The 23509-nt window shown below is 42.1% G+C and overlaps 1 protein-coding gene across 1 annotated transcript in view; it reads right to left on the bottom strand.

Annotated features, from left to right (window-relative positions):
- Positions 1–23509, bottom strand: part of bru3 (CUGBP Elav-like family member bruno 3) — a 160667-nt gene that overhangs the window by 77874 nt on the left and 59284 nt on the right. The window contains 1 exon segment of the mRNA XM_089259248.1: positions 862–996. Coding sequence (XP_089115374.1) covers positions 862–996 — 135 coding nt within the window.

Here is a 23509-nt window from a genome sequence, read left to right as displayed (position 1 = left end):
GCGCTGTGACTGTGTGTTGTGTGTGTGTGTGTAAATATGCAGCCATACACATTCACATAAATGCAAATGGGCAGTGTGTGAGCTTGCAAGCAACGCTGTGGAAAAGCAAACAACTTTAATTGAACTGTTTACCCGATTTTTATTTTATGTATGCCACGAATTTGAATTCTGAATGCGCTGCCTGCTCGCCAAGCTGTATAATTGTTATGGTTATGTTTGTGATGATTATTTGGCTCGTTGCACAGCTGCTACAATGTTAACTGGCCGGCCATTCAGCCAGCATTTTATCTGACTGCCTGCATAAGCAGGCGCAGGCCATAAGCCCAGATGTTGTGTGTGTGTGTGTGTGAGAGAGGTGCAGAGATGCAGTAACTGGCATTAGCAGCTAATGGCAACATCATTTGCTGTCGATTGTTGTATTCTGTGAGTATTGCAGCAGTCAGCTTTTGTCTGTTGTCTTGAAAAAATTGTAGCATACTTTTGAGCGCATCGAAAATTTTTGTTGAAACTTCTTTGAAGCCCTCTCGACACTTATTAAACGGCATTTTATTGATTTATTTTATGAATTCAGCATGTAAAATAACTCAAGTATAGCGATTCATCTTTCAGCCTTTTCATTTCTTGTACGCTCACGCCTTCATTAGCAAAACTTACTTATTTGCAATTACCGGAGTCATGTATATAGCATTATAGATTCGTTTATCACTACATATATAAAATAGGAAACTATTTAAAACGTCAACACAATGAAAACTGGCAAACAACAAATAACGAGCTCAACACGTTACGTATACGCAATATTTGAATAACTTGATTTAAGTACATACTGTTACTGAATAAAAGTTTCGGGAGCGTACTTACCTTTACTAGCACCGTCCGGGCCACGCAATATGGTGCACTCCTCTATAGTGCCAAATGGATGAAATATTTGTCTAACATCATCTTCGGTTTGTTGTTTGCTGAGCATGCCAACGAACAGCTTGCGATCTAGATGCTCTGTTTTTTTTTTTCGTTTTTTTTTTTTGTATTTAATTTTTTTTTTGTATCAAAAGAGGCAGCAAAATGGAAGAGTGGCATGTGTGAAAATCAAATTGTAAAAGCCATAGCATTAAAAAGAAGTTTGGCCAATAATGCAAATCAAGCGAAAGTTACCGAAAAATGTCCGAAACGAGAACGAGAACGGAAATGTAAACGGAAACGCAAATGGAAACGGAAACGGAAGTGGTAAAGAAAGTTAATTCCGAGTACGAAAATCAGGCCATATGAGCGTCATAATATATATATTGTGACATATATAAAGATGTAAATGCAACAAAGTTACACATTACGCAACAGTTTTTTGTAACGAGTAACAAACGCAGCAGGCACATTGAATAAAAATTTAGTTTGGTTTTTTTTTTGTTTATTTATTTATTTTTTTTTTTTTTCAAAAATTTTAACGAGCGCATAAATACGAAAAGAAATGAAAATAAAACGAAATTTAAATTGAAATCGAAAGCAACAACATTTATTTAACAAAATTTGTTTTATTTTATTGGTGTTGGTTTTTGATATCGACACCAAAGGAGCAAGTACAATTACAACATTCATTAATGTGGGGAACATTTGGGAGATTTTGGAATTTCGGAAATGGCAACACGCCAAGGAATTTAATTTTGTTTGTTTTTTAAATTGATTTTTGTGTTTTGTTGCAGGGGTTGCATTAAGAATTTTGGTTTAAAAAATTGAAAAGCAAAAAAATTAAAAAATTCAATAAAAGATTTAAGAAATTATTGTCAGTTTTCCAATTTTGCCAATTTTGATGTTTTTTTTTTCGTTTTCAATTATTTATATATACGTGAAAACATGTATATATATATAGAAATATATACATATACATTTTTTATAAAGAGCACGAACAAGTGTTACATAAAAAGGAAAGAAAAGAAGATAAAAATGGGTGATATTTAGTAAAATTGTCGCACAGTTTTGTTTTTTTTTTTATGTAACTTACAACTTACAAAATGGAAAATTTCTTATAACAATAATTATAACAGTTAGCTAAATATTTATATATGTATATATGTTTATATGGAACACACACAATACGTAAACACGCACACGCGCACACACATACATACGAACTGACAGATGCTACAAGTTAATATAGACATTAAAAGGTAAATAACATTTTAGCCACTACTTGGAAAAATATTTAATATATATTTATATCAGATTATATTTATACATGAATAGCGCTTGAGAGCCTTGGCATCTAAGGGGTGTATAGCGGGTATATTGAGACAGCTGGATGGGCGGGGAAGGCCCGATAGCTGAGTATATTCAATTATAAGAAACTTAAGAACTAAACTCTTATGCTACGCTCTTAGATACGTATCGCTTTAAGCTAAGAGTCTACTGCTTCGTCTGCTCTCCATGGCACACTTATGCTCCAAATGCCAACTGTGTCTCATATCGAAAATTGAGCGTTCAATTATAGCACACACGCACACACATGCACACATGGAATATTAAGAGGTGTTTGCTACTGCTGCTGTTGTCGCGTTAAAGTGGCAAAAGCAATCGAAGTAGAAAATAACTAATACGACACGTTAGCCGGCCGTGCAGACTCAACTGGCCTGCAGGCAATTGTCTTGCCGTTCCGGGGCACGCCGGGCCACGCCGGGCCGGATTGGGCCGTAAGCCTAATGGCATTTGTGTCCTCAACTGAACTAAACCCCCTTCCAGCTCCGGCCCATCTATTCTTCCACCTACTCAACTGGGGCTAAGCACGTGCAATAAGCCAAACAACGCCACTGGCATGCTAAACAACACAGCAAAGGGGGAAGGGGGCGAGTGCAAGTGGCAGCGATATGGGGCCGAAAGGGTTGCCCGCACACGGTCCAAACGGGGGGCGAGCTGAGCTTAATAAAAATGTAAAGCACGTGGCCAAAAGGTAAAGGGTAGAGCGAGCCCAGGTGTAGCAGGGCCCAAAGGTGCAGGCGAAATAGTGCAGCATTCAACGTACATATGAAATGGCATAGTTCAACTGGCTGTTAACAGTTGCGGCGCCAAAAAGCAGACAATGTGGAATAAAGAGTCAGCAGCAAAGGCAAAAGAAACCACTCGCTCGACAGGACACGGCCAGGGCCAGGGCAGGCCAAACAAAACCGAAACCAAAACAAAAAAAAATTAAAGAGAGAGGGAGAAAGAGAGTGAGAGAAGGGATTTGCACAATGTTTAGTCGCTGTTGCAGCAATTTTCTAGCATTACCCGGGGGCACAGGTGTGCTGCGAGCCACAGGACGTTGGCAACATGACGGCATAAAATGCACACAATTTTCAGTGATTCCTTTTGTCGGGGGGCCGCTGGCGAAGGCGAAGCCAAAGCCAAAGCAAAGCAAAAGCAAAAGCACTGAAAATAATATTAAAGGCCATTAGGCTCATATAGACAAGTTAAGTGGCTCTTTTTAGTGCGCCCCGCCTCCTGCCGGCCTGCTCCAGCTGCTGCTCTCGTTCTGCTCACGTTGTCATGTGCGCCATGTGAGTGTACAGCTGTGTGTGTGTGTGTGTGCTGGCAGTTTTTAGATTTTATTTTATGCCTGGGCTGTTGCCAAGGCAAAAGAAGTCATTAACGTGTCGTTGTCTTTGATGCTCATGCTCCTCATGCTCGAGCAGCAGCGGCAGCGGCAGCAACAAAACCAAAAAGAAAACCAAATTAAATTAGTTAACCACATGGCAACTTTTGTCTGCCAAGCGACACAGAGAGTCATAGAAACGAAGAGAGAGTGAGAGAGCGAGAGAGTATGAGAGATAGACTGCTGAAGGCAGGTACCACTAATTGTTGCATGTTATGTTTTTTGCTTATCTTCGGGGCCAGCCTCGAGCGCAGTCAGCTCGAAATGCGCCCTAGACAAGTAATTGTATTTTAAATGTTAGCCAAAGGTGAAAAGGCCAGCCAGCAATGTCGCGTCTATAAATTATACAAGAAATGGTTAACAAAAAAAGAGAGAAAGCAAAACAAACAGTTGAAACTGTTGTCAAAGCTCATGTGTTGGGCAGGTTTCTTTGCTTCTTTATTATTCTTTTTACTTTCTTTCTGCTTGCCTCTTTTGGCTTTTGGCTGGGCACTTTGGCCAAGCCAATTGACATGTAAATTGACATTTAATGGTTGCTAATGAGCGTCTGAGGATTAGCTGCGCGCCAGACGAAGCTGCAGCCATTAGCCTAGGTGCCACAGAGCCCAAGTGGAAGTGGAATGGCAGCATTGTTGAGGCTGATGCATAAAAGAGACAGAAATCCATGTACATATATATATGTGGGCATACATAATCAAGAATAGTTACAGTTATGCATTAAGTCAGCTTAGCCATATATAGCCATCGAAAGCCTTTAACATGACAAACAGCTTGCTGCAGCTAATAAATCATTAAGCAAACAAATAAATAGTCCATTAATTTTCACAGCTTAGCTGAAGGAAAAAGGCGACTCAAGAGGACGTTGCATGTCGCTCTAATGCGACCAATTCATATTGAAAACTCTTAATCAGATTATGATGGATGGCTGCCCGAGAGAGAGAGAGAGAGAGGGAGAGGGGGAGAGAGCCCGGGCTGGAGCTCTGAATGCAATGTAAATATATTTAAGTTATTAATTATTTTGTGGCCAGGCCCAAAAGCTGTTTTCTAATTACAAACTGAGATCTTTCGGTAAAGTCTTCAATAACATTTGCTTAGCAAGAATTGATTGAAATACGAGCAGGAATAACACAAACACAAATGCCTCATTCTGCTTCTCACTCTCTCTCTCTCTCCCACTCTATGCGTGTGTCTGTCTGCATTTTGTTTGTTTTGCCATAAATTATTGAAATTGTAATTACTTAGGCCACGCAGGTGGGCAAAATGAGCAAAGCCCCATTATAAGCAGCCACTTGACAGCATTTTAATAACATGCTCAATGTTATCTTTCGCAGTTTTATTACATTTTTATACTTTTGATAATGCATATTTAATCAGTTGCACGCTTGTACATTTCAGCTACTTAATTTTTGATGTGATTGATGTGATGCATTAGATAGGAGAGGAGTCCTTCAAATGATGTTAGGCATTGAAATTGAATTCAATTGCAATAGGTTTTTCGTTTCCCAAACTAAATCCTTGGAGTATCATATTCCATTCATATGCCACACTGCCACGTCCAGAAGCTGGCGCCTCTGCAGTCTGATATCCTTTTTTATGACAGTCTGCCTGGCATCCTGGCTGGCACTCGAGCTGCCGAGGTGTCAGGCTGCATAATAAGGCTGCATAAATAAGCAAATAAGCTAAATTTTTCCTTTATGACTCCCACAACGGCGCAAACAGTCGGCGGATGAATGTGAGTGTGAATGTGAGTGTGAATGTGAATGTGAATGTGAGTGCCGGCTACGTTGCCAGACAATTGTGTGGCAATTGTCAAAAGTCTGCCCTGTCAAATGACTGAAATTGCCCTTGCCTTGCCCTTGCCCAGCGCCCGCTCCCCTCGGCCCGAGTCGTCTAAACTTGCGCTGACGTTTATATATGACTAGTGATAAGTCAGCGTCAGCCAAGACGTTGACACCAACTGCAACCGGCTGCTGGCTGCTGTCTGTCCCCGTTCCTCTCTCTATCTCTCTCTCCTGGCTGTGTTTCGTGTCTCATTTTGCGCTTTGTTGTTATGATGCCATGGAATCCTTTGGGTGTCTTTGGGGCCTTAAAGCGCACAGTTTATTTGTCAGTTGGAAATTTACAGTAATAAGCGCAAAGTTGAGCATAGGCTGGGGACCCGAATGACAACGGGAATGTCGTGCAGCTGACATGTAGCATCCTCGAGCATGGCAACGAACGGCCTAGCTGGCTCCATCTCGCCTTGGCATGGGCGTGGGCTGGATGGGGCTCTCTAAGTAGTTCAAAAGTTCCACAGAGTTTTGAGAGGCATTGGCATTGGCATGCCGAAAACGAGCGCTAAAATGCGCCTAATTGTTAATTAGTGTCAGCGTGAATTAGTATTTACAGCGTGGCAGCACACAGACAGACAGACAGACAGACAGCCAGTCGGACGGACGGACGGACGGACGGGATGAGAGTCCACAAAACATTTCAATGGACGCGTTTTCTTCTTCTTCACTTTTTTCATCCTCTGCATCTTAGGCATTTTACATGGCAAAGCCGAAGTTTTTGTTCTGGGCGCCCAACGGAAATTGTACAAAAGTCAGCGCCAGAGATGCGCCAAAAGTTTGCCTTCAGTCGCTGCTCTCTGCTCTGTGGTATTGAAGTGTTAATTAATATTGAAAAGGATCAAGTTTTGTGTGTCTTTGGCTTTGTGCGCGCCAGGCAAATGAAACTGAAAATGAAAATTGAAAAGGAATCCATGGAGACGCCCAAAGATGGGGTTAAGCTAGCACAGCGAAATTTTCAGTTGCTCATGAATTTCATTTAGTTGCAAAGACTTTAGTTTAAGGCAAAGCAGTTGGCCAATGGCAACTATAGACTCTGATGCTCCACGCACAACATCAGCTGTTTCTTATGTATATTTATAATTACCATAAGGACATTGAGCGCCTGTCAGATGGCAGCGCTCTGAGTTTTCTTTTGCATTTTGGACAGGCGCTGGAGCAATAAATATGCAGCAGCGCGACGGTAAGTGGGCGGATGACTCTCAATGGAGCTGGCAATCTTGACATGCCATTAACATTTCATGTGCACCTTGCCGTTCGTTGTCTTTTGCCAGCCGCCAAAGACGGCGAAGCTCTGCTGCAGCCACAGCCACAGCCACTGAGTCAGAGCCACATCCAGAGCCACAGCCGGCGTTGACTATCACACTAAAAGTCAATATAAAGTAAAATTTTTTTATGACCTCGGGATTATCATTTTGCGCTGCAGCTTGACATGAAATTGGCTGCACTGTGGGTAACCAGAAATTGGCTATAAAAGCAAAGAGCGACGACCAAAAGGTGCTCGACTCGCGCGCTGTCTTACCGCCCGCCCGCCCTCTCACGACTCTCTCTACCCATGCCAAACATTCTGTTCGTCGTTCTATAAAAAATATAGAAATTTTTATTTTAAGTAGTGACGCGTCAGGGATAATGTTAATGGCACATAGCATTTTCATTTCAAACGCATAAAAGTGTCCAATGTCTGTCCACGGGAAATGCTTAAAAGAGAGGTAGCATACGATATGGGAGGAGAGAGAGTGAGAGCAGGAGAACCACCGAGTGCTTCGAAAGCAGTGCAAAAGAAATGTCCACCCACTCAACGCTGCGCTTCGTTGGATCTTTGTGGCTCTGTCGCTTTATGTGCGCAGATTTTCCATTTTTATATATATTATGTATATTTGTATGTATATCTATATGCGTGTGTGAGCATATAATAAGGGGCATGTCGCATATCTCTCACGATAAAGTGGAATTTAAAGTTTATGAGCCAGACAGAGGGACTTGAATTTGCCGTATGCTTTATAATTATATGGCCGGCATTTTTTTACAACTCAACAAAATGTTATATGCGCGCCTTGACCCAGCACAGCCATGAAATGAGCCTGGTTTGTGGCACTAAGATAGCTTGTAATAGGCAATAGACACGCACATAAATTTCAGCAATGAAAACCCACGCCGAGCAGTTAGCGAAGCCAAAGACTGGAAATGAGAAGCCGAAATGGGCTGCACTTAGCAGGAAGTGAGTAAAAAAAGCAGCTTACACATAAACCCTGGACTAAGTACTCAATGCTGTAGAAATATTAAGGAAAATAGCTATTAATATATGTATGTATATGTTGATAACAAAGCAAGACTACTTCAATCAATGCATAACATTCAGGGCACACACACGACACTTTAGTAAAGAATTTTCGCTTACTTTTGGAAACTTTGTTTACCGCGCTGCGCTGACTTCGCAGCTGTTGGCGAATGGAATGGCGAGGCTTTGCTTCAAATATGTGTATAAGTTACGTAGAGTTAGTCTAGGCTAAGGCCTGCTCTAATTGCTATACCTGTAGTCTAATTGTTGCCTTAAGAACTTAAGACCTTAACACATTTGGCGAGTAGTTTCAGTGGCTTCAGGTTAATGTTTGTGTAAAGCTAGCAAAAGCTGAAACTACGTTTGAGGCACGCTTTAGCAAGCTAAGCTTGTTAATTGTTAGCTCTAATTGATCACGGTTCAATGAAACTCTTTGCACTACGCGGCGTATGCGTAATCTTTGGCTAAAACTATTTAAAGAGGCAGACGGGCTAAGCTATTGCACCAGCTAATTATTATTAGTTATTGATTCAGTTTCGGGTTTCTTTGCGTTCTCCAATCAATGTCCTCGCGCGCATCCATCGTCTGTCTTTAGTTCATTGCCGCCATTTTGTTGCCATGTGTGATGTCGTGTGGTAGAATTTGGATTTCCGTTTGTGTTTTATGTTTTTGAGCATTAAAATTCGTTTCAATTTTGACGTTTCGCGAAAAGAGAGAGAGAAAGAGAAAAAGAAAGAGAAAAGAAGAAATAAATAAAATTTTTATCATCTCCTTTTGTTGTTGATGTTGTGGGGACAGTGTAAATGTTGCTTTATTTATATTCTATTACAATTATGATTGAAAGTTGTTCAAGAACTGATTTCGTTTGCACTACAACAAAACTGGAGCATCGCAAATTACGCACAACAAAAACTGTTTACGTGTCAATAACAATAACAAATTTGCCATTAACTTATTTACTTTGATTTCTTTTCAATGCTGTTTTTATGCCTAATTGGGGTAAATAAGTACAGAGCACAAGTTCAATTTAATTGTATTTTTTATTTTTTATGTTTTGTTTTTTGTTTTTTATTTTGTAATTGGTTTACGCACAACATCAAGGAAACAACAACACAGAGATATAAAAACTTTATTATATTTTCAAACACAAGACAAATGAAAATATTGATGTTAATTAAATGTTTTAAATTACAATTGTTCAAAGTAAATATTTGATATATATGCATATATTATGTATCTATGAGAAACGCACGATATTTATAGGAGAAAATACGTATATAATTATTATATAAAATACACGACATCAACACACGGCACTTACAGAAAAAATGAAATACTTTATCTATATTTGTAAACTTAAATTAATTCAGTAAACTAACTAATTTAAAGACTTATTTGCAAATATATATATGTATATGTATATATTGTTATGCTATGCATTGAGTGCAAGAGCAAATTGATTGCATTTTCAATGAATTTCCGAGTATTTAGAATGTATCTTGATGAAGACACTAATTAAAGTATTTTGGCCTCTGCCATTCAATTCGCAACTAATTGAAAATATATTGCCTGACTGCACAAATACCGAAATCAATGCAAAAACTTGCTTATCGAGTCGAACCGAGGCGAGTCGAGTGTTGGTTGAGAGCAGCTCAACACCTTGACAGCAAATGCCACAAGCAAACAAATGAACCAGAGAAGCAGCAGCAACAACAACAACAACAACAACTGCAGCAGCAGCAACAACAACAACAACAACCTTCAGTCAGACGTCAATCAAATTGCCTGGCAAGTTAGGCAAAAGGCTTCAATAAACATGTCTTACATAAAACATTTTAATTAAATTATATTTTATATACTTTTGTGTGTGTGTGTGTGAATGCCAGTGCATATGTGTTTGTTTGCAATATTTATCAATTTAGCCGGGCTGGGGGCGGCACAAAACAAGACTCATCACAATAACCATACATCTTCGTCTAACCCACACACTCACACACACACACACATACATATACAGTGAGCAGGAGAAGTAAACAAAAGTGTTTTAGCGCTCTCAATGCACATTACTCATTTACAAGCACACACGAAAGGCGTAAAGCAAAGGGGGCGCCAATGAGTGCGAGCGAGCGAGACAGGGAGAGACATGAAAAGGAGCAATCGAATGAGCTTGAATGATGCTGGGCGATAGAAGCAGCTTAATTGTTGGATTAATCCAGCTGCATTGAACAATAGGCGATTGGCAGGAACAAGAGAGATGATCACAGATCACAGAAGTTATATATACATATGAAGACTATAAATAAATTGAAACATATATACAGCATAGAGTTGATAACATTCAGAAATCAGCCTCGAAATTCCTATCCAATATGCCTTGCTTTTTACATTTTCCATGCTTGTTTTCAGCTGCTGTCATTGTGGCTAAGGCCACACGCTCAGCGTCAGAAAGAGATGGTTATAGAGAGATGAGTGAGAGAGAGGGAGAGAGAGAGCTAAAGCTTCTGCTCGACTTTAATTTAATTTTTGTGGTGGCTCTTGTTGTTGTTGTTTATTTTGTTTGTTCGTTGCGCGCAATTAATTGAACTTGCAGCACATGCCGACGACTCGGCAGAGCTGCAGACTATTGACAGCCTTCAGGGTCTGGAGACTATTTGCGGCAGATGATGCAGGGGCGAGGCAGGGCGACGCTTTTTGTGTATTGGTGCGGTTGAGTCGATGAACACTTAAGCCGCACTCAATGCAGCCAGAGTTGACGTCGCTCTGCTCGTTTACCCGTTACGCTTTTCGGAATTTAACTAAGACAAACACCACAACGATAACAACAGAGTAACCCAAGCAACAACAACAATTGAAACAACAACCGACAACTACACTAACAAGTTGTATAGTTTGTTGCCTCTTGTTGCGGATCTACTTTTCTGTTTCTGTTTCTGTTTCAGTTGCTGTTGCTGTTGCTGTTGCTGTATGAGAAACGCTTGCGGGTCTTACATTGGCTTAGCAGCAAACTTGGCTAAGCTGGGGCAAAGCGCAGCAGAGGGCTGGGCAAGTGGTTGAGACTGGTGGGTTTTTGCAATTACAATTACGCATAGAAGACGGCAAACGGAAATAACAAAGAGGAGAGCAGCAAGTGCCAAGAGTAGAATGCTCTGACAAAGTACCCAAAGCATTTAGCAATCTAACGGATATTTAGGCACTTGCCCAAAAAAGTATGCTACAATTTCTGTGAGTAATTCGCGAATAAGAAATTGCTTTGAAATTTAAGAAATATGCAAGCGCAAGATAGCTGAGCAATATGAGAAATGGAATAAGGGACTGAAATTGCAGAGGGAGAGAGAGAGAGAGAGAGAGGGGGAGAGAGACTATTGCTTCTACTCCCATCAGCCTCTCTAAATTACTCCTGCAGCCCTCGTAATGCTGGCAACATCTTCGACTTTGTGGTCAAGGCCTCTTGCTAGCCGGAGCTAAGTAGTTGCCAATGCTGCCTCTAAAACATATTGCACAATTACTTGGCACACACACACACACATACACGCACACCAAATAGCTAACAAAATTTATGTTATTGTTTGTCTGGCAGCGGAGCTGGACTAGGACTGGCTCTACCTTTTATAGTCGCAAGGACTCCCGTATTATTTGCACATACCTCTATATATACATTTTTTGTGCCCTTCGCATGCGTGTGTGTGTGTGTGTGAGCTGTGTTGCAACATTTTATTTATCGCACTGGCCATAAAATGCACGCTGGGGGCATTTGTAACAATTTTCAGACACACACAACAATGGCAACTCTCCCCCTCTCTCCCTCTCTCGTTCTCTGGGTGTGCGGCGCCGTGTGCAGCCATTCTTAGTCAGGTTAAAATATTACAACATCATGCTTAAAAGTCACGTTTAAACGCTGACGACGTCGGTGCCGAAAGATTATTGCATTTTAGAGCCCGCCTGTTAAGCGCCAGCTTCGTCTCTCTCACTCTAACCCGCCTGCACACCTGAGCCGCAGCCACACACACACACACACACACACAATTACAAACAAATGTAGTTCATTTCTGCTGGCGTCGACGTCGACGTCGACGTCTCCGCCTGTCTGAATGCTATGCCAAATAAGTAATAGTGTTGCAACGTGCCTGCCGCATTTTATTTCCCTTTTCAAAAAGCGAAAGAGCAGGAGCGAGAGGGAGAGAGATGGAGATGGAGATAAAGGTGAGTGGGAGGTGTGTGAAGTGCACTGCAGTTGGTTGGGTGATTGTATGATTCGTGTGTCTGTGTATGTGTGCGTGCGAGTGAAAATTTTATACTCATATATGCTTGATGCTTGATTGAATTGAATTGATGCGAGTGCCTGCTGTGACTCCACAGACTCGATTCAGACTCCATTCTGTCTCTGTCTCTTTTTTTTTGGCTTTTGCGGTTACGAAACCAATTTATTTGGCTGGTATGTGTGTGTGTGTGTTTCTGTGCAACGTTGTTATTTATTTTAAACAGGTAACTGGTAAGCCTGCGATGAGCACAGGCAGCGCTGACTCAAAAATCCTTGAAAGCCAGAAATGATTTCATAAGATGAAAAGCGATTTTTCGCACACATTTCTGTGGCGTACATCGAAGAGAGAGACAGAGAGACAGAGTGTGTGTGTGTGTGTGGGCGATGCTGAGTACATGTAAGCCGCAAATATTTTGTATTTTTTGGGCAGCTTTCCGAGTTGGCAGATTGCAGCGCCTGCTAAATTTGGCTTTTAAATGCAATCAGAGATGCAGACAATTAAAGCAGGAATGTGGCAATAGAGTAGACAGAGACAGAGAGAGAGAGAGAGAGAGAATTCATGGGAAATATTGAATAAAAAGTTATCTATGTATATTATTTTCGAAATAAAGCCCACACAGATCGTAAGAACTTCATTTAATCTAGCTCTAAGCTCACATTTATTTCACTTCCAGGCAAAGTCTGCGAGAAGGCAGCAAATGTAATTGGAAATACCATATTCGATTTCAAGTGAAATTTTCACTCGGCTGCTGTTGCTAATGGCGAATTCGTAATATTGTTTGCATTAGTTTTATCAAAGCTGTGCATAACTGAATTTGGATTTTAGCTGAAATTTCAATATACATGTGTATATTTGAAAGGCGACTCAAGGTCTCTAGAGCGCCCACGCACTTAGCACACACACGCACACAGAGTCGCTGTCACGCCCTTGTTTCCTGGCGCCCCTGGCCCTGTCGCTGTCTGCTTGTCACACGCCGTTCTACCATTGTAAATGGAGTCAAGAAAGCAAAAGTCACTTTTTCAATTTTCAAAATTAAAAAAAGCAAAAAAAAATATATATTCCACGCACACACGAGTAAATCACTAAGTTACTGTGTCGCATTGATAAACCCTTATCAAGTGGGGGTTTTTTTACTCACACACACACACACACGCGCAGAGGCCGTGCGACACGTTGACACATTGTCATAGGGCTACAAAAAGTCACTAAACGAAATGTAGAGACCTTTTCTGATGAGGGTGAGCGACGCCAAAGAGCATTGCCTACTTTTCGGCGTGAATTTAAAAAGGCTGCCAAGCCAAGCCAGGCGAGGCGTGGCGTGGCGTGGCGTGGCGCGGCGCAACGTGGGCTGGGCAATGAGGGAGGCCTGTTATGTTGCTCGCATATTAAAATCTATAAAATATGCTCATGACTGCTTTACGACTTGAAAGCTCAAAGCTAAGAGCAAAACCAGAAGCTGGCAGCAGCAACCAGCAAAAAAAAAAAAGAAAAAAGTTCAATATTTGTAAATCTTTTGCTTCTACGCTCTCACTCTGCCACACACACATTCAATACCGCTTACTCGCTCGCACCTACAGAGCCGAGCGGGTCTCGTTCTTTATGGGTTAATGGTGCGAAAACGTGACTTAATGTGCGTGTGTAAAATTTGTTTTTTTTTTTTTTTTTGCTTGTCTCATTCGTTTTTTTTCCCCTTTGCGTCTCCATAAGAATTATGTGCGGGTGCGTAGGGAATCGGGGATAGATGGCTGTAGCTACTGCCGCTGCTGCTGAGTGGAACTGGAGTGTAATGGAGAGTCGCAGCTGTTGTGCAAAGGTCAAAGCAATTTGGGGCGCTCATCGTGGGGCGATGGCTTTTAATAGAAATGTCAGACAATTGGGTGCCAAGGCAAACAAGCTGCTTTAAAGCCAGAAAGCTGCGGATTATGCTGAAGTGAAAGCCAAGCAGGGCTGATGGCATGAAAATTGTTTGCGAGTTGAGCAAAATGACTGTAGATTAGGTAAAGCATATTCCTAGAAATCTATGCATACTCTCCTTTTCACAATGATATGCTCTGTATATATTTATGTATTCTCAGTCCTTAAAGCCAGCTGGAAATATTCATTAAAGAACTCTCTGCTCTCTATCGAATTGCGAAATAAATTTGTAGCCCCGGAGCGTTGAAAAAATTTCATTAACTCACTTGACTCGCCAAGCGTCATTTAATTATCTCTCTGTGTGCGCTTTAGCGTAAATGACAAATCCTTATGCTAAATATGCTTAATGCAACACACACACACACATACACACAGCTTACAACGTGCTGTACATATGCTTAATGAAGCTTATAACTCTCGACGTCTCGCTGCTCTTGCTCTCTCTCTTTCACACTCCCTATTCGTCTCTCTCTCTCGCCATCGTTCATTCTCTTTCACACCCTGGCCGTCTGCCTTCCCCTTGGCCCACATGCAACACGTACACGTTCTGACAATCCTGGCAACAGGCAGCATATGCCAAGCACGAAGGCCCGCCAGGCGAAATAATTATAAAGCGCTCGCAGCGGAAGCTGCAACGGAAATGTTACCTGCAAAGCACGTGCTGGCCAGGTGAGCAGTATGTGCAGGAGGTGTACGAGGTGTGTGTGTGTGTGTGTGTGTAGAGTCAGCGCACAGTTTCGGGTGCAAGTTCTAGCGCTGGCTGCGCTTAGTTTAGCATAATGACAGGCATAGCCGTAGCGAACGAACGCCTCCAATCCAAGTTCCCGTTCCAGAACGAGCTACCATGCCCACTCCCCCTCTCCCGTTGCCGTTGCTGTTGCCCTCACGATTCCCTTTCCATGTCGACGTTGCCACACGGCAGCCACTAAACCAAAGCCACATTAGCTCGGCAGCAAATGTGGCAAAGCGTGTTAATAACTCACTGTGTGTGATTGCCTCTGTGTATGTGGTAGGGCATTTATGCGTGTGTGTGTGCATGTGTGTGTGTGGCACTGAGTGCACTCTCTGCACTTGGGGCACATGCATTTAAGTTTTGGGATTTCATAATAAACTTGCGCCTGCTTTGCACTCATATATGAGTCTGTGTGTGTGTGCGTGCGTGTGTGTGTGTGTGTGTGTGCCTTGCCTTGTCGTCGTCTTCTTGGCGTGTAATGGAGCATGCTGCTGCTGCAGCTGCATAACGAGTGCCAGCATAAAGACGACGGCAAGCTCGCATATTTACATGCATTATGCATAAATTCGTTTCATCAGCCTCGAGTCGACGACTCCTTAACTCAACTTGCCAGCGTCTTGGGCCTAATTTGTTGCATAATTAAGCGTGCAGTCGTCTGTGCGGCAATACTTTTCTGTAACCCTATTTATGAGGACAAGTTTTGTTTAGGAAGCAATTTGGGCAAAGAGCCGGAACACGTTGTGCCATCGAGTGCAGCGTTTTTCTCACTGGCTGCACAGTGTTGGGTAGAGAGAGAGAGAGAGAGCAAGAGAGTGAGAACGAGAGCGAGCATAGTGTTTGAAATTACGTTTTTTGTTGAGCTACTCGCGGAATTGAATGGTGTTCTTATGGTAGTGCTGGGTAAAGAACTAATTAAATATGGCATTGAAATTACGTCTCACGGCAGTGTTGGTAAATTATTTGCAATTTTAGAGAAGTAGTAATTTTTATTTCTGAGAGCAATCGAACATTTTAGTCAAGAGTAATTTATATTATTTTTGTTTTATTTCTTGCATATTTTGATAAATGTTTAAGCTGTGAGGCTAGTGTTGGAAATATACTAAAAGAAATTCAAGCAGCTGTGTATCTGGCAAAGTATATTACAGGAATTGGAATCTAGTGTATCTAATGGCTTTATTTAAGTGAACTTGTTATTCAAAATGTATGATTTATCCTTCTCTTTCCCTCCCACTTCCTCTCCATCACTCTCTATCTCTCTCTATAATTACAATAAACCTCTACATTATTCATGTGAATGGTATGCTCCTTAATAGCATATCAATCAGGCAACCTGCTGTCTATTTTCTGGCTTGACATTTACCTCAATCATTGCAGGACATTTTCGTATTTGTTAAAGCTAAACAGTTTTTGGTGGAAGCTTTGGCCTACGTATCTCTCACACTTAAAGCTCCAGCCGCAGCTCGGTTGGCCCACCCTCGTTCCGGCCCCGCCCAGCCCCTGCCCTTACTGTTTTACCTGTTTCCTAGCTTTTGTTAACATGACGCCACAGAAAACTAACAAAAATCTAAACACACACACATGTAAACCGCAGAACACCCATAAGGCCAGCTATGCTACACATGTGACTGTGTGTGTGTGTGTCTCTCCCGCTGTGTGTGTGTGTGTGTGTGTGTGTGTGTGTGTGTGCTTCATTATTATTATTGTTGTTGTTATTCGTTCTTCCTGCTCTCGACGCTCTGAACACATACGTGTATTATTTTTGTCGCATTGCTTGCTTCTGCTTCCGTTTGTCGACGCCATTGTTGTTGTTGTCGTTGTTGCTGTTGTTCCGTTTTTTTTTTTTTGACAGCGTCTCCTCGTCTGTTCGCTTTGATTAAGCTCCGTTGTCGTTGAAGCCATCGTTATTGTTGTAGTTCTTCTTCTTCTTCTTCGATTTTGGTCACTAATGAGCAGCGGTAAAAGCGCAGCGAACTCGAGAAGGGCGTGACGAAAGGTGGGCGCACGTGGGACAGACGGTCGCTCGGTCAATCCAAGGACATTCTAGGACTTGGGGGAGTTACGTAAACATTGTTTTTATTTGTGTTTACGTTTTTAACAGCTTTGACAGGTTGCCGTTATCCTTTTCAATACACACACACGCACACATGTAGACATTGACAGACTGCCAAGCATTGTTAGCACAGATTTGGGTCAATTTATGCTTGCGAGTGGAACCCATTGGCATTGGCCGTGCGCCCGGGCATTGACAGCATTTTTCATTTGCCTAATGAATTCAATTATTTATTTACCTTGAGTTATTTCTCCAGCCAGCCAGCCAGTCAGCCAGCCAGTCAGCGCGCTCTGATCTGATTTTGCGTGCCAGAGTTTATTTAATTTGATATTGGACTAGGCGGCGACGTGGGGCACTGCCAAGTCGGCATTTCTAATTAATTCAGTACAAATTACACAGCCTTGCCGAGGGCGGTGCACAGCAGTGCAGGGGCTAGAGGGTTGGGGTTGGGGTGCGTGCCGGGGTAAGGCGAAAATAAAAATGGAAATTTAATTAATGTAAAAGCTTATATAATTGGAAATTGAAGTCTAATTAAAAGTGCGCGACAGCCAGCCTGCAGTCGATTGCATGCAACTGACATCGCTTCAAGCGCAATATTAATTAACACTCTCCAACACACACACACACAGAGAGAGAACTCTTTATGGGATTTGTATAGCAAAAGTTTACAATTAAATTTGCAGCGCGCGCGTTAAAAATCGCGACGCAAATTATTAACGACAAATAAACAATAATAATATAGCATATCGCAGCCCGCACACACACGCACACACACACACGCACACACTCACATCACAATAGCCAAATAATAAACTAATTAAATCAACAGTCGCCGGCAAAAGGCCTTTTGTATCGTCTTAATCTGACCGTGGCGCCCTCTATGTGTGATAGTTTGCATAATAATCGAACAATATAATTGGATTTGTTCATTAGGAAACTATGTGAGTGAATTGATATTGAATTTCATGGGGAAAAGCCGACAAATTAAATCGAACTAACCTAAACATATTTCCATGTGTGACTTATATATAATAGATATATTAATTTTATTTTATTATTTTTTTAATTTTATATATATAAAATATACATAAGAAAACTTACTGTGAACTTAATTTAGCATACATATATGGTATATATAAATGTGTCAGAGTGGAACGTCACTTACCTAGAAAGATAGAGAAAGGAGAGTATGTTTAGTTAAAGTTGTTGTAACTGTAGTTTAATCTTAGTTTAATAATAGTTTGCAAGCCAAACAACTGAAATTGATGATGTGTGCTTTGTCAGCTCTGCTCGCCCGCCCTCTGCTCGCACCTGACAGGTGGCATTTGACACGGCTGGCGTTATTTGTATTTATGCAACGTGTTGCTGGCTGAGCTGCCGCACAGTCAATGCCACACACACACACACACACGCACACTCTACACTCAATAAAAAATAATATTTGCTGTGTGTAAATGCCACACGTTTATAGGTAACCAAATTTGTTTTACTTTATTATTTATTTGCCCGTCCTTGCTCCTCCTGCGTTTGTTTTTCCCATACGTATTTCTGCCAGCAGACACGCATATCAATCCAATGCTGAGTTCTCTCGCCTGTTAGGCTGCCCTTTTTGCAGGCTTTTCAATTTCACATATAGCAAATATTTTTTTATGTTTTCGCCCCTCTCTGCACATCTCATCGAAGTGTTGTTCTTCATAACATTTTCTCTCCTTTTTTTTTGGCTCTTGTTGTTGTTGATTTTCTTATTCCTTTTTTTGTATTTTGCTGTGCCATATTTTACATGCAAATCGAATTTTCCTCAATTTTAATTGGATTTTTGATTGGTTATACTTGTGTTTATATACGCACAACTCGCTGGCTATATTCAGCTTGTGCCCCTGCAGCCCAACCCAGCGCATTTATTTGTCGATTTCTCCTTTGTTTGGCTTCACTTTAATATTTTCTCTACTCTCTTTGCTTTTTTTTTTTTTTTGCAAGTTTCTATTGGTCAATTTATTTTTGATTTTGTTGTGCAATGACATGCTGTAAGTTGTCAATTTACAACAAAATCACAGAGGCTAGAACAAAGCGCTGGATGCCAAAATATGCAAAGCCAACAAAATTTCGGATTAAACAAAGGTTGCTCTTCTATGCGATTCTCAGAGTGTATTTAAAGGGAAGGCAGAAAAATAGCGATCGAGGTGGAAAATGAGAGTTCTCGTTAGAGAGTTAATGAACAAGAGAGAGAGAGAGAGAGAGAGAGAGAGAGAGAGAGAGAGAGAGAGAGAGAGAGAGAGAGAGAGGGAGAGAGAGAGAGAGGAAGACTGCATAAGAGAACAAGAGAGTTAATGAGCAAGAGAGAAAGAGGGAGAGAGAGAGAGAGAGAAAGAGGAAGACTGCATAGGAGAGATTGGGAGAGACATAAAAAAAGGAAAGCACAGTGAGAGATCCATTTTAAAATTAGAAAGAGAAAGAGCTACGCAGAGAGAGTATGTGAAATTGAACACTTTTAGTCAGGTGTTTCATAAAATTCATGGACAGCATCTGTCAATTCTCAATACGACATTTTATAGCCGTGGGAGTTATCTTCAATTTCCACTTCCGCTCACTTAGACAATGACATATTTAACAACAAATATGACAGCAACGACAACAACAACAACAACAACCATAACAGCAAACGGCAACCCGAGCAAAAGTTGTTCAGCTGAGCGAGTCCAATTAACCGAGTCGCGCCAGCAATTTGTACAAAGTTTTAATTGCTGAAGACACGACAAATGTCTATATTCGCACTCAGCTTGCCTACCGCCAACTGCCTACCCCCGTCTCCCCGTCTCCTGCCACGCGAGCAAGGTGCTCGTATGTCTCTGTGGGCGTTGCTGTATGTAAATTTAAAACACACTTTTGAGCTGCCTCGCGGGCATTACCAAAAATGATGGCGCCCGCATCCGATGCCATTACCCACCTCCACCAGCACCACATTGGCAACCAGCTCCACTCTGTGCCACGTAGTTTGCCTTGTAATTACAATTGAGACCACCGCCGCAATGATTATAATTATGTTTTAAATTGTCATTTGGTGGGTTTGGCAAGTGGACCACCGCGCACCACCACCAACCACCAACGGCTCACAATGCCGGAGTGGCATTAAAGTAGCTACAGGTAACAAGTAGAATTTCAAATAAATCATTTTCTGCTCTCTGCGCCCCTGTATGCGTGTGCGTGTGTGTGTGTGTCTGTGGAAGGACTTATGCTGATTAGTAAAAAGCGTCACAGGAAATTTTGAATGTGGCATTATATAGCATGACTACTAGCTCCTCCCCCTGCGCCACACACCCGAGAACTGAACTGTGCGCTCAGGCATTCGGAATGATTTATGCAATGAGCTCAAAAAGATGAAAGTTGTACATTTTCATATTTTAATTGCTTTGCTCTCTTAATACTTTTGGGACAGGCTCTGTTTGCCCGCCTCGCATTCATCTTTTTGCTATATTTTTTTATTATTATTACATTCTTTTTTTTCCTTCTTTGGCTACGCTTCTATGGGTCTTTTGAAGTGCCAGGCACAGGCAGGAGCAGAGCCCGGGCCCGGGCGGCGGGGGGATTTGTCTTGTAGTTAATGTAAATGTTTGCTGAGAAAATTTTACTAATTTTATAACAACTTGTGGTTTTCTGTTTTGTGCCACGTTTTCAGTTTCAGACTCGATGCCTTCGTCTTACTCTTACTCCTCCCTCTGCCTCTGCCTCTGCCTCGGCCTCTGCCTGTCAGTTTATTTTCGCTGCTTGCTTTGTGGAAAAGTAGATTTCGTGTATAAGTAAGTATTTCGCATTTATAATTTATGGCTTTATATTTGTCAATGGCATTATTATATCACACTTTTGCGTCCACCTTTCGGTTAGTCATATTTATGGGACATTTAGCATTGCGACTAAATGTGGGTTTATGTTATGACAGCCAAATGAATTACGAAAGTACTCGGAGGGTGCTTAAAGCCGCTATTGGTGGTGCTTTAAATGTGGTTTAAAGTTAACGTATAAATTTAATTTATTGCTAGAGTTCGAGTCGTGCCATAATTCCCAAAACATGCTTTAACCCAGGCAACAATACGTCCGGTTTTTGGCCAGTTCTCGACCGTTTTCCATATGCAATTTGCCACTAATTATGCGCAAAATTTCTAGCTCAAGGGCTCTAAGCAATTAGTAAACACACACGCACACACATGCACACGCACACAGACACAGAGCAACTGCCATTTGCTCCCTGCTCAAGTAATTTACATTGAAATTAAACAAAAACTATGTGCGTGTGTGTGTGTGTATGTATGTGTGTGTGAGTTTGTGATATTTTTCATATGCATGTGGCCAACATTAATGCAACAAATTATGTTTAGACCGCCGCCGACGCAGTGGAAAAACTGTAAATGAAAATAAACCGCAACATTTTTCATTTGTGCAAAATGAAGAAGTAGCAGCAGCAGCAATAGAGCCAGAGTCAGAGCAGGAGTTGGAGCAGGAGCTGGAGCCAACGAGACAACCAACTGGAAACATTGGCGGACTATCACACGGGAGCAATATAACCGGTTTGTATGCCACAAAAGCAATTTTATGATTATAACAGCCGAGGCCCGGTCGAGGCGGGAACTTGTGGCGGGTGCTGGGCCTGGGGAGCGAGAGCGCTGCGCAATTAGGCGCCATAAAAATGGCTGGTGGCCCCCAGATGGGCGTGGCCAGGCCACAGCACGAAGAGCGCTTGTTGTTTGTCTTCTTGTCTTTGTTATTGTCTGTGACTGTGTCTGTGTGTGCTATATATGTGTGTGTGTGTGTGTGTTTGTTGTAGACCCACAACCCGCACACGGCAGTATTTTTAATTTAAAATCCACAACGAAACGTGAAAAAAGTGATGCGCGTGAAAATGCGGTCAGCGGGAGGGGAGAGGTGGAGGTGGAGGGAGTAGAGCAACAGTATACATAAATATCATGCTGAAAATAAAAGAGGAAACAACACAGAACAGGGAATGGAATGGAATGGAACGCAAGACAAGGCGTATGCTTAGTTGCGACTTCAAAGAGTTAAGTAGCAAGTGGAGCAATTGCTCGAGTCGGTAATTTATGACAGAGCAGAGAGAGAGTGAGAGGGAGAGAGAGAGAGAGAGAGAGAGAGAGACAGAGAGATGTCTATATGAATATAGTTGCAACTTCAAAGAGTTAAGTACAATAATTTATGGCTGAGCACAGAGAGATTTCTATGGGAATTGAAGTAATTAACGAAACCTGCAAAAGAATTTTCGTTTTTGCTCCTCAATTGGTCATTTTATGATATCGTAAGCGCAGCCTGTCCAACTTTTACAATATCATTGTGCATATTGTGGCCATAAATTCAGTTAGCAAATAGACAAGCCCCCAACCCGAGCTGGCTGGCTGTCTGCTGGCCATTTCTTTCGAAGTTTGCGCTAAACTTAGCATACAACTTGCTCAGCCACCTAACCACATTAACGAACACATTTGGCTGGGGTTAAATTATGGTTATTGTTTATGGTAAGAACACGGTAAAGGTCGGACTGGACGGGTCTGGCCTGGGCTGGCCTGAGCTGGTCGACTGGATATTATTTGGACAGATCCGACAGACGCTCGTGTCTAGCGCTTTTCTGCGCTTTTGTGTACTATTTAGCGAAATTTATTTACGTTATATTGCGCCGAGCCGCTGCACAGCAGTCAGGTTATATAGAAATTTATGAGCTTTATAGTGGCGTGCCATTTCATTTTGTTGCTGCCCCGTTCGCTGCCCGCCAGCCCCAGTTGGCTTGCTTAAAAGTCCCTTGAGATGTAATCAATTACTTAATGCTATAGAAGCCCGTCCTCGCACTGGCTCTCCCTCTCTCTCTCTCTCATGGCGACTCGAGTCGAGCGCGGACGGAGAGCCGGCAACGGCAACGATGCCGCCAAACAAAAGCCATTACGCTGGAAACTTTTCAATGAAGCGTTCGTCAGTCGAACGCAGCCGTTGACTATTAGCTGCCTCTGCTGGGGATGTCAGTCAGTCAGTTAGTCTGTCCGACTGTCTCTCTCTCTCTCTCTCTCTCTCTGAGTGCTGTCCTGCTTTGGAAGGGAAACCCTTGCGGAGGCATTGGCTCAGCTGATGTATTATTATGGCCCTGCCGCTGCCTCAGCCTCTGCCGCTGCCTCTGCCACTGCCTCTGTTGTACTGTTATTAATATTGTTTTTACCGGGTAGCTAATACTGACGAATCCCTAGCGCATTACGTGCTGTAGGTAAGCGGGCGGGCAGGCGAACGGGCGGGCGGTTAGCCTGGCAGCATGTCATCAAAACACGCCCACTTGAATCCTGAGTGGGTTTCAACATTTGCAGTCGTCGCTGGCAGTCGACGTGGCTTTTTAGGTTGAGTTTACAGTAAAATAAATATTGAAGTGGGCCCGGGGAAGTCACTTGAACGTTTGTTGGCACGTAAAAGACATCATAATTAGCCGTTGGCTCGAATTAGTGCAGCGGCACCAAAAAAATGTATAAAAATAAACCAGAAGAAGAAGAAGCATACTTTTTGCCGGTTAACCAAGTCAAGGCAGGCTAAAAAGTGCCAAAACTGGAACAGCAGGCTTCAGAGAGAGAGCGAGAGAGAGAGTATGTGACTAAAATATACCCTGTTAAAGGAGTTGGTGAGGGAAATTTGGCTACAACTGTTGCGGAGCTCATTCACTCTCGACTCACCATTTCAGTCTAGGGTATTCAAGAAGCCTTCTGGCCTTCTGGCCAGGCAGCCACTTGCTATGAGCCAATTTCCGTGTCATAAAACTTAAAAGCTTTTCGGAGCCGGCTTCCCAAAAACAATTTGCATGC

The sequence above is a fragment of the Drosophila navojoa genome, chromosome 4 (genome assembly GCF_054131105.1).
Source record: "Drosophila navojoa isolate 15081-1374.11 chromosome 4, UAZ_NAV_1.0, whole genome shotgun sequence".
Lineage (NCBI taxonomy): Eukaryota > Metazoa > Arthropoda > Insecta > Diptera > Drosophilidae > Drosophila > Drosophila navojoa.
The sequence above is the reverse complement of the archived record's forward strand: the minus strand, read 5'-3'. Positions and strand labels throughout refer to the sequence as shown.